Source organism: Diadema setosum, chromosome 12 (assembly GCF_964275005.1).
Source record: "Diadema setosum chromosome 12, eeDiaSeto1, whole genome shotgun sequence".
NCBI lineage: Eukaryota > Metazoa > Echinodermata > Echinoidea > Diadematoida > Diadematidae > Diadema > Diadema setosum.
The window spans coordinates 13123540-13136025 of NC_092696.1; the positions used below are offsets into that span (position 1 = coordinate 13123540).

General features: G+C 38.7%; 1 protein-coding gene across 1 annotated transcript in view; it reads left to right on the forward strand.

The window, feature by feature from the left end:
* The first annotated feature begins 3820 nt into the window (after window positions 1–3820).
* The window catches only part of LOC140235727 (DNA damage-regulated autophagy modulator protein 2-like), a 47638-nt gene continuing 38972 nt past the window's right edge, over window positions 3821–12486 (forward strand). Inside the window, exon 1 of the mRNA XM_072315739.1 lies at window positions 3821–3960. Within this exon, the coding sequence (XP_072171840.1) occupies window positions 3821–3960 (140 nt within the window). The remainder of the gene's footprint in view (window positions 3961–12486) is intronic.

The window sequence follows — 12486 nt, forward strand, 5'->3', positions numbered from 1 at the left end:
CAGTCGCTTTAATCACTGTATTCAAATTTAATAATATGTACGTGGCAACAAATTTCTTCGTTTTGCATTGTTTTGTCTTCATGTTATCATCATGATTTAATCATTAAGGTGATCTTTGCGACTAAATCGTCTTACCATGGAGACGATCGACAGGTTACGACAGATGCATTTAAACTCAGGCTATGCCCACTCCACCTGGTGACCAAGTGAAGTTCGCAGCTGTCCCTGCGTCCCTGTACTGGAATGCTGGTAATTCTTTATCTGGATTCCACGGCCTTCCAAGTTTTATATCTTTCCGTTTGTTAGAACCCCCATTTCTATCTTTAGTCACCTTCCTATAATGTACAGTGGTGGATCCAAGCGGGGCGCACCAGGCGCATCCCCCTTTATTTATTATTAATACAAAAAAAATAAGAAGAAACAACGAGGGGGGGGGGGGGTAGAGGGATTCGCGCTCCCCTTTAATTTTGTGAAGGCGCCTCCCCTTTACTGAATTCCTTGATACGCCACTGATGTAACATATATTGTTTTAATCATGAGACTTATATGTTATTTTCATTTCTCCTATTGCATATGGTAGAGCTGCAAAAGTGAGTTGCTGTATGATATATCACAAACCCGCACACTCCTTTTTGTCTAGTTTCACGTAATATGTGAAACTAGAAAAAAACAAACAAATATTATTTGTTTGTACTGTATGTAGAGACCAACTTATGCACTATACACATAAAGTAATATATAATCTTATATGAAATTGTGCTTAATTATGCAGAGGGATTTACTCATCGCGCTCTCGCTGTTCCAAAGTAGCACGATCACACCACAGGAATAGCACCTATGAATTGAGATCTTGGATCACGTTCAATTCCAACCACGCAATGCGATAATATTGCATTCGGTGGTACCTATAACCGTCAGGATAATATGACAAAATCATGCGTTTTGGCGGTCAATCCGCCTAAAAGTTCTTTGCCAGCCTTGTGCGTGAAAGGTTACTCATGACATCATTCCCGGGTCAGACATCTCTATATGCGGGATCGTAAGGGACAAAATGAAGTTTAAGGCAGCATAAAGACTTATTAGTTGATGAGTAACAACACGCTCTCGTTCCAAACGTCGGTTCCAGTCCTCTGAAGTTTACAACCAATTTGCCGAAACTTTCAAGTCACGTAGGAAATTGGAGGTCAAAAAGTACTAAATGCAGGAGAACTGGCATTGGTTGCGACGTTGGATTTGAGTCATTTCACTTTATAACAAATCAACAAAAATAAAAAAGGAAAAAGATGCGTGCCAACATGGAAAATGATATCTGTTCATATCATCATTGAGTTTTCAAATAGTGATAGTAGAAACGCCATGATATTATTAAGTCTGCACTGTGTCTCACATATTCTACAGTGTTAGTCGGCTGTTTCGTCAATCAGTTACGTTGTGTCTTTATCCTATTCTCCTTATCTTCTTCGTGAAAAAGACCAACTCTTTTTTTTTTTTTGGGGGGGGGGGTCTTTTGCTGTGTGTGTCAATGTTATAAGAACCTACGTGTATTTGGCAACTGAAAGGGCAGTTAGGGGACTCCTACTAAATATGACGGCGCCTGACGCTGGACCAACTGCATCTTTTCTCCGTGAAATTGACAAACCGGATCACTTCAAAGCCTCACTCAAAACTCACATTTTTCACCAGACATTCAACCGCTCACTCTTTTAGAGGAGTCTGCGCCTTTGAATGTTTTTTTTTTTTTTTTTATAACAGATATATGGCGCTATACAAATACTTTGGATCATCATCATCATCATCATCATCATCATCATCATCACCATCATCATCACCATCATCATCACCATCATCATGATCACCACCATCATCATCATCATCATCATCATCACCATCATCATCACCATCACCATCATCATCACCATCATCATCACCATCATCATCATCATCATCATCACCATCATCATCACCACCATCATCAACATCATCATGATCACCACCACCATCATCATCATTATCATCATCATCATCATCAAGGACAATCCGTAGGACTATAGGTAAGGAGGATGAAGTTCCTCATGAAGTGCCTCACCAGGTAGTGCCATGGATTGGAAGAAGCATGACCAGGATCTTACGACTGAAAGTTCGTGACAATCATGATGATAACAATATTGCTAATAATAACACTTTTAAAATATCATTACTATTACCTTTATATTCATTCGACAAAATAAACATTAACGGCAACAGAATCGTGCCATATCCTCACCATGCTCGCAGATCTCGGAATCAGAAACATGAAATTGTGCCTTATAGCCTTCCATTACAGATCTACCCACCGAAAAGGCAGAAACTGTGTCGAATTATACTCTGACCAGCACGAAACGGAAATAAGGGAACGGGAGGTCAGTTTTCGGCAATAAAGAAAAAAGCTCGTGGTCTAAAGGAATGGGCAAAAGCGTCCTGTGAGAGAATAAGAATTGACAAAAACAAATTAAATCCTCTCAAACTGACAATTTCTTTTTTTTTATGAAAAGGTCATGCCCATCTTCCTATTTTAAAGTGATCATTTTCATTTTTTCCCATTCACTCCTCTATTTAACTTAATTCAATGTACTTTTTATTCATCTACCTATCTATACTTATTCGCTTATTTTGTTTATTTTTGTATTTATGTATCCGTCTGTCTATCTTTCTATTCATCTATTTATCTATCTATCTATCTATCTATTCATATATTGATAGTTTGTGTGTTTGGTTTTTTTGTGTTTGTGTTTGTTTGTTTTTCTTTTGTCCAGGCCTTTGTCTCTTTGGAATTGTTTCGAGTGCATTTAGAGGAACGTCTTTGTCAGTAGACTTTTTATGTTTGAAAAGAAGAAAGGCTTTCATGTCACATGGTGGTGAGGGAAGACTTTTGCTTGCGAGTATTTAGAGCAATACTGAGGGTATATCTTCCCAAGAAATCGACCCTTTTTATTTGGGTTTATGTTAATGATGAATCACCAAGGTTAGTCACAAGGCAACACTCATCTTAAGACTGATATTGATGCACGTTTAACAGCCTTGTAAAAGTTGATGGCATATTAGGTATGGTGATGACAACAGAGAAATGCAGGGTACGCGAGTTGTTTTTTTTTTTTTCTTTTCTCATCACTCTCTTCACAGATCTCGGTGATAAACTGGCGCAGACACAGAATACGTAGTCACCTATATAGACACAAGATTACTGCTTTAGATGGTACCTACTTCTTGACAATAAGACACTAATAGAATTTCTCACAGCATTTTTTTTTAAAAACTCAACTATCCACTTCTGCAAGCGATTATTACCGTAGTTAATTATCATAATTTGTCTGACATATTATCAGTTAGTCGATTCAAGTAATCTTTAATATTGGGAATGCTTCAACACGTGATACATAATCCTATGATTTGCACAGTGTATATTGTAGAATTGATATACATTATATATTATCACAACTGTATAAGTATTCTGATATCGAAACCAGCTGATTCGTTTTGTCCTCATTCTGTTTGTGCTCGTCCATTTTCCTTCCTGTTAACTTCAGGTCAGTACTAAGTCGGTGTTCCAGAAGGTCGGACTTACGTTGGGGGGACACAACAAAAATAATCTAGCTTCTCGCGCTCTCCACTCCCCACTTCCGCACGCTTTCCCGCGCTGGTCGGAAGGGCGCGTTGGTGGACATCGACTCGTGTGCGTCGCGGCATTCGTCGATCTCAACATCGTACAGCAATCAGTTATAACATCTTCGGGTGACTTCCTCGCACGCTGGGCAGCCGCGTTCTTGCTGCAGCAGTCGCCGCTATGCCGTGTGGCATCCACCGCTACAACTACCTGGGCATCTTGCCCATCGCCATGCTGGCCCTCTCGATCACCATGTTGGTCAGTGCCTACATCGTGGCCGTCACCAGGGGCGACGTCGCTTTCCTCTTCCCATACATCAGGTCAGACAACATTTTCCACTATAAACTTTGCTAACAGATTCTATGACTATAGGACCTATATTATAGTGTTTTATTAAAATTATTTTTTATCATTTCTATACATAAGTCCAAACCTTACTACTACCTTAAACACTATTTTCCCCTTTTTTCTCAACACGTACTTGTTCATTGCTCTCTGTCTATCTATCTATCTATCTATCTATCTATCTATCTATCTATCTATCTAAAACCAAGAAAATAAAATGATGGGATGGTCGGTCATTTACACATTCTGGACCTATACCTGTGGAATAACTAGCCTCAATCAAGACTCATTAGTTTGAACCTGCTTTCTAGTAGATCAATATGTATAGTATAATTATAATTTCTTAGTTTTTTTTTTGTTCCATTCTTTTACTTCCTTTCATGTATATGAGCTTATGATTTTGATTTTTGTTTCTATAATTCATTACTACTGCGCCTTGAGCATGATAGTCATGCAACACTAGTGGAAAGATTGGCGCATTATCATTATCATTATTATTATTATGATTATGATTATGATTATGATTATGATTATGATTATTATTATTATTATTATTATTATTATTATTATTATTATTATTATTATTTTTTTTTTTTTTTATTTCTATTGTTATTGTTACACCTGTATCTGTTTATCTATCTATCTCTCTGTGTAACACAGCTATCTTTCTATATTATCCATCAATCCATCTATAGCTTTATATCCTTGTTCAATGTTCGTACATGTACAAATAAAATCATAATCTTGGACCCCATGGAAGAACAGATCTATCATGTTGATGTATCTGAAATGGGCTATCCACCGTTACGTGTTATCATCATTGTCACATGTCAACTTGTTTTCATTGTATGTTGATACTTCAATCTTGATTCATGTTTTAGTTATGTCATGTTCAACACTTTTTATCTTGTATATGATTTTGTTGTTGCGGAAATAAAAACAAACAACAACAACAACATATAGTAACGTTATAACAAGGCCACTAGTGGTGTGTACATAATTATGCTGGTTATGCCTGCATTGTTGCGATGTGGAGTCTTGAAATTGTAGAAGTGCATGTATGAGCTAAAGTGTGCCCATTGTTTGAATTGTCAAAGTTAGCTCTGCTGCCGTTTTAAAAGACAAGGGTACATGACATTTACATTATCTCCTTCCTCCGTGGATCTAGTGAGACGTCGCGAAAAGATTGTGAGCCGCCTTCGCAAAGCAACAGTATGCGTGTCATGTGTCCGTTTGACCAACTTTTCCGCTTCATTTTTCACTTTCTCCTTCACTATTGTAGACCCAGGAATAGTTGTTCTAATATGTAGACGCCCGCCGCGTTGCGTCACCACTTTTCCTATCTGACCTTTACAGTTGTGTTCTTATTACCCTCGACCGGTGTACGAATAAGTTCATTGTAAGATGTCGCCGTCACACAGGATACGCGACAACTTCCTCGGGTGAAGTGCCCGGTCAGGTCTCGGGTGTTTTATCAGCAGACACCGTTCTCGCAGACCAAGGCCGTGCTGCGATCATATGTAACTGAATTCTTGCGCGAGGAAGGTGCTCCAAAATAGCAAGCAAGAAAGCGGAAACGACGCTGTTAATGTCTAATAGTAAACTGTTGTTATCGCAATGATGATGATGATGACAATAATAATAATAATAACGATGATAATGATACCAATACTACTACTACTACTACTACTACTACTATACTACTACTACTACTACTACTACTACTACTACTACTACTACTACTACTACTACTACTACTACTACTAATTATTATTATAATAATAATGGTAATAATTACATTGTGATAATAAAATGATGATAATTATGATGATTATCACAATAGAATGATAACAGTCAAATATTAACAAACGAGTAATTATCGCTCAATATTGTGAGTACTCCCATTATCAATATTATATAAATGTGAATATGCGTCTCAATTCTACATAAAAATGGGATAATCGTCTGTTAGTGCAAATACCACACTACTGTTGTTTGTGGTAACGTCGTATTTTTGCATTTCCTATACCTGCAGTTCAATTAATCGTGTAGGTGGGACTTTCACCTGTGTTATCAGTTTGATCACGTGTTCATGGCAACCAGGCACCGTAAATAGTAATGACTAGCAAAAGCGCAATAATGTTATACATACAGTACATACACAGGCCTACTTACATTTTGTAAAGAGACCTCCACCAGTTTATTCACTTGGACCTTGGCTATGTTGCAGATATCAGACTTGTTGCCCCGTAATAAGGCGTTGGTCAAGTTGGTCTATATCAGTGAAGAAATTAAAAAAGAAAATCGGCCTTTAAAGGGATCGTATAGTTTTGGTTGAGACCTAATTTCAGGTTTCTAACATTTTTTTTTTTTTTTTTGGTGAGATAATGAGAAACCTATTATGAACTATGAAAGAGCATGTAATTCAATGAGGAATTCAACGTTTATTTGATGAAAATTGGTTTTGAAATGGCTGAGATATATCCAAAACAGAGCGATTATAATAAAGTGTGGGACCCACATTGTTTTACGATCGCTTTGTTTTACTCTGTTTTTGGATGTTTCAGTCATTCCAAACCCGATTTTCATCAGATAAAATTTGAATTCCTCTTACAATGGTATGCTCTGTACTATTTCATAAGTGTTTTCTTGGTATCTCGCAAACAGTTAAAAGCCCAATTCTCACCTCAACCAATAATGTACCATCCCTTTAAAGGGACTGTACAGTACTGGTTGAGGTGAGGATTCAGGTTTCTGACATTCCTAAGTGAGATAATGAGAAACCTCTTATGAAATATGAAAGAGCATGTAAGTTTAAGAAGGATTCAACATTTGTTTGATGAAAATTGATTTTCAAATGGTTGAGATATCAAAAAAAAGTGATGTGATAATAATAAAAGGCGACAGGCCACGCCTTTCATTAGGATCTCTTTGTTTCACCTTGTTTTTGGATATCTCAGCGATTTCAAAACTGATTTTCATCAAATAAACTTTTGATTCCCCTTAGAATTGCATGCTCTTTGACATCTCATATCTAGAGTGGTTTCTGAATATCTCGCAAAACGTTAAAAGCTAAATCCTCACCTCAACCAGAACTGTATAGTCCCTTTAATAGCCTTCGGTACACGGCTGTTGAACTTTACGTTCATCGTAGAAGCTTTTTCATAGTCAGTTACCAGTCACATCAAAATGATTAGAGGTAGGACAATGACCTCAGAGGATACAGGAAGACCTGGACAAGGAATTTGCATTTTTCCCCAGGTACGTCTTTAATACTGGTCTTTTGTCCACCTGGAATGGAAATAGACGAGACACAATGTCCGGCTTAAGACATGGAAACAAATAATGCAAGTGTATAGTTTAGATTCTAGCCAATGTGTTTCCGGGAAGAACACCCCCCCCCCCCAAAAAAAAAAACAAAACAAACAAACAAACAAAAAAAAACAAAAACAAAAACAAAAACAAAAACAAACAAACAAAAAACAAACAAAAAACAACAACAACAACAGACCCCCAACTAAATTAGGCCACAAGCTTGCATCCAGCTACACACTGGATTCTATACGTTGCCAAATCTTCCGTTACCAGATGTTCCTTGTTAAAAGGCAACACTGCTTAAAGCAAGAATCTGTTCTCTGTATACATCCGCTGACGTATAGCATATTTGAGCTTGAGAAAAACAATTATGAGGAAGCGAAACACTGTTGTTTAGATGGCATCGGTTAGTAGCTCAGGCTCCCATGTATTAGGAAAACAATATCACTATCGAAATGTTTTCATTCATATTCATATTCCTTAGCGTCCCATGGTTCATGGCACTGCTGCACTTTACACCAAGAAGAAGTGCGTTTTTTAAATTACGCGCGAGGACGCACTGATCCGCTTTTCACCCCTACCTCCACCTGTTTCAAATCATATCTCAGAAGTTGTCCGAAAAGCCTAGTTTCCTTCTTAATCATTACATGTTATAGGCACCATGACTACATTATCAATAAAATGGTCCTTATCAGCCAAAACGCGACATACGAATCATAATACTATATACCATATACTGTACATGTTGTGAAACGAAAGAGAAGATAAGATAAGATGTGCAACATGCATGCTTGCATACGTGCATAGATCCACCCACACCGCGTAATGTAGGCCAGTACATGGAATCTGTGAATGTAATAGAACGCGAGTGTGTGAGAGGGAGGGAGAGAGAGAAAGAAAGAGACGCGGGGGAGAAAAAAAAAAAGGAGAAAAAAGGAAAGAAAAAGAGCGAGAGGGAAAGAAGAAAAGAAAGAAAGAGGAAGTTGGTGATGTAGTCATTTACTGGAATTTACTGGCATTATTAGCATCTCATATTCGAAGGCCTACTCTTGTTGATATCGGCAGAAATTGTCATTGTTTTCTCGTTCATTATTCAGGGCGGGCTCATTCTGCATAGTCATTTTCTTTTAAATCACATTTTCCTTCTTCCCTTTAACTTTTCCTGTTCGTTTTCATCTGCGTCTTTTGCTTCATCTCTCCTCCTCCTCCTCCTCCTCTTATTCTTCTTCATCTTCTTAAATCGTCTCCTGCCTGTACTCACTTTTAATGATGACTAGAAACCTATGAGGGTCTCCATGTGGAGGGAAAGAAAGAAGAAATATATCACGGTCACGTATGACAGATTCGATCTGCTGCACGCGCGCCTGTACAATCTGCAGCGAACATAGTAGTATGCATCCACTCACAGGCACTGACGTATCCCTGATGGCCAATTAGCGACAGAAATCATAAACAGATAAACGTGTGCATGAAACATCAACACTCCTGCACATTACAAGTAGGTGAGAATGGCATTTTGTGAAATGCAGAGACGCTATAGCGCAAGCCGTTTGCTCCGGAAAGACTAAATAATTGCAATTATATGCCGCACCCACGGACAACCTTTGAAACATTATAAGTATACCTGAATTTACCTAATCACAAGGAATCGCCCCCTCCCCCAAAAACAAACAAACAAACAAACAAACAAACAAACAAACAAACAAACAAACAAACCCGGATGAACAAACGAACGAACGAACAAACAAAGAAACAAACACACCGGCTATGTAGCTTCTGACCACACATTGCAAACGACCGATCATCATGTCAAGCTCTAGAACTACTTAACGTTCTTTCTTAACGTTTAACTTTTCTAACTATTCTTAAGGTTCTTAACGGTCGTTGATATTTCTAACAAAGAAAATGGGGAAGGAGGACATCTGTCTCTCTGTACTCTACAACATAACACAAATTAAGGCGGTACCACCTCTAAATACATATCTGTCAGTTTGTCAACTGCCAAACTACCAGGTCTTACCTGTCGATATAAGACGTGTCCTTCGATACCCCGATACTTCCCGATCGATCATCCACCTTAATGCTATATCTTGCTGTCGTCTTTGTCTGAATGCGACTAACTAAAACTTTAAATCTGAATCGAATATTCGATTTTCCTCAAACGTAATGATGTTTTCTACAAATAATTCCTGTCTATTCACTGAACGCATACAAAGTACCTGGGGTGAATTTCCCCTTTAAAGAATGATATGGAATCATCCCAACTCATAGTCAAACAACTTGTATCCAGGCTCATTCTCTAGAACACAACAGTTGCTGTTGTCAGTTGTTGTAGTTAGGTACATTGTATAATCATTTGCTTATCGTACTTTGAACCGTGACGTACAGTTTGAGCTGTGTAGAGTTATATGCATCAAGGTCATTGGATGAAACGATCAAATGAGGTGAAAACTGACTAGAAGTATGGATTAGAAGCTGTTGTGTGTTTATTCTTGAAGGTGGGGCCCGTTTTCTGTAAGAGTTTTTGCTGTCGATGATTCAGAAGCAGGAGAAACAGGCGTGTCCCACCAGAAGTCTCATCCTGCCGCGAAACGGTCAAATCTCGCTGTTATAGGCGGACCTGGCTGCTGGGGAGTTCATCGACGATCGCCTCACCGGTCACCAGTGTGTCTTCTGGGTCACCTGGTGATTGGTCGCCATGGTGACGGCACCTGGGATGATTTAAAGGGGGAAACGCACCTCCTTATCATCCATGGTCTAGAGTAAAATGGAAGGATTGTTAGAAATTATGGCAAATGTGAACAAATCAATCCCTGACATCTAGAAATTTGAATGTCTGAAATTGTCCAATCTGTCCCATGGACATTACTTTCCATTTGTCATGTCACGTTATGGCGACCAAGGAAAATACGTGCAAAATTCGCCTGCTATTTTCCTTACCTACTTCTTGTCAATAAATATGCATTTTTTTCCCTCTGAGGGAAGGAGAGTTATAGAGAGCTCTCATATATCTATACAAGGGTTGCAGGTGTAACAGAATGAGGAAAAAAAAAATGTTTCTCCTTCTCTTTAATGCTTCCCAGACGACGAAAAGTACCTCTCACTTCGCTTCTTGATTACAGTGCGATAAGTGATTGCATTACGTCAATATTCCTATCGGTCCCTCGAAATCGTGGTAGTCATTGAAAGTGTTCTACACTGACTCAGTTATCTGTGGGGCACTGTATTCAATGGTATTAAAGGACAAGTTCACCTTCATAGACATGTGGATTGAGTGAATGCAGCACTATTAGTAGAACACATCAGTGAAAGTTTTGGGAAAACTGGACAATCCGTTCAGAAGTTATGCATTTTTAAAGTATCTGCACAGTCACTGGTGGATGAGGAGAATACTACAGCTTGCGATGTCACATGTGTAGAACGATTCAATTAAGATATAAAGAAAATTCAACATATTTTTACTGTTCTCGCATAATAAAAGAACGCCTGACTTGCCTATTTCAGAAGGCAGGTTGAATAATATTACCCTTAACATACGTCAGTGACAAGTCGAGGAAATATGCACTTTTTTCAAAAAAAAATAATAATTTTTTGAAATTCTCTTTTTATTTTCGTCATATTGTTCTGTGCATGTGACATCATACACTGTAGTAGTCTTCTCATCCAGCAGTACCCACTGCGCAGATATATTTTAAAAATTCATAACTTCGGAACGGATTGTCTGATTTTCCTAAAACTTTCACTTATGTGTTCTACTAATATTGCTACATTCACTCAATCCACATGTACATGAAGGTGGACTTGTCCTTTGAAGTGGATAAGACTTTTACTGTCACATATCGGTTCCAGGTTGCCAAATATGCCTACACCTGTACGTCCTTGGACGAGATGTATCCCATAATATCTCTCGAACCGGGTGTAAAAAAAGAAAAATAGATACCCGGTAATGCTGGGGTGATGAAAATGGCGGTTACAGTTCATTATTCTGAATGTTTGTTAATCCGAAAATGAAATATGGTTCGTCATTCCGAAGGTTCGTTATTCCCAAGATTCGTTCCGACGGTTCGTTAGTACCCGTTACGCACCTTCTTTTCATTTTCGGATTAACGAACCTTCAGAATAACGAAACTTTGGAATAACGACACAAAATTAGTGTTCGAATTAACGAACCCTACTTCACTTTTCAGATTAGCATTAACATCTAGGTGGAGGGAACATGTGCGTTTTGGAATTCCAAAGTTTTCGGAATAACGAACTATGATTCATTTTTAGTATGAATGATCTTTCGAAATAACGCACACCCCCCAATAATGGCAGGACCCTCTGGAAGAGCAGTGATAACAGTGAAGAGGCTACGGATGGTGAATGAGACCATTATTGTTATCATTCAAAAGTAGTGTCAACATCTTGAGACAAACATGAATGCCGTCGTTATCATGTCCAGGCATGCGGACGTAAACGGAAACGCCCGAGGAATACCTGCACTTCTAGTGCAGGTACAGCGCAGAGTACACATACACTTTATGACTAGAACTCATGATTGAGTCAGCCGTGATGAATAATTATTATACTGACCGCTTGTGTAACGAAGACACGCGTGCAACTGCTTGTCCACGCGTGCAACTGCTTGTCCACGCGACAAGATGTGGGGCAGTTTCCCCCCTCCCCTCCCACCTGGCTTCGTTCCAGTAGCCTGGCGTTTGTCCAGCAGATTCCATTAGCAGCATCTAACGAGTTGATTGGCAACCTTGTATGGTCTCCCCCTGTGGTCAACAAGTAATACAATGTAAGAACAAGGACGATTAGGACTTCTTGCCTCTGTGTGTGTGTGTGTGTGTGTGTGTGTGTGTGTGTGTGTGTGTGTATGTGTGTGTGTATGTGTTTGTCTTGAACATGCCGATAGGAAATTAATCCATTCTACACTATAATGACGAGGGTTAACAATCACCCTGCCCAATTAGTGTTTACAGCGGGAACAAATTAGTCAAAACATGGAGCTACTCCATGGTCTAAATGAATGTGTTACGAGTTGTGAAGTCAGTTTTGTTTTTCTGTAGCCTTTAGGGTACTCATGCAATAAACGGTCATTGATGTTAGTGTAGAGGTAAAAGGTCGTTAAACGCTACACATGGTCAAAAATCTTATGACCTTTTTTTTTTTTTTTTTGCATTTCAGGAAGACAGTGT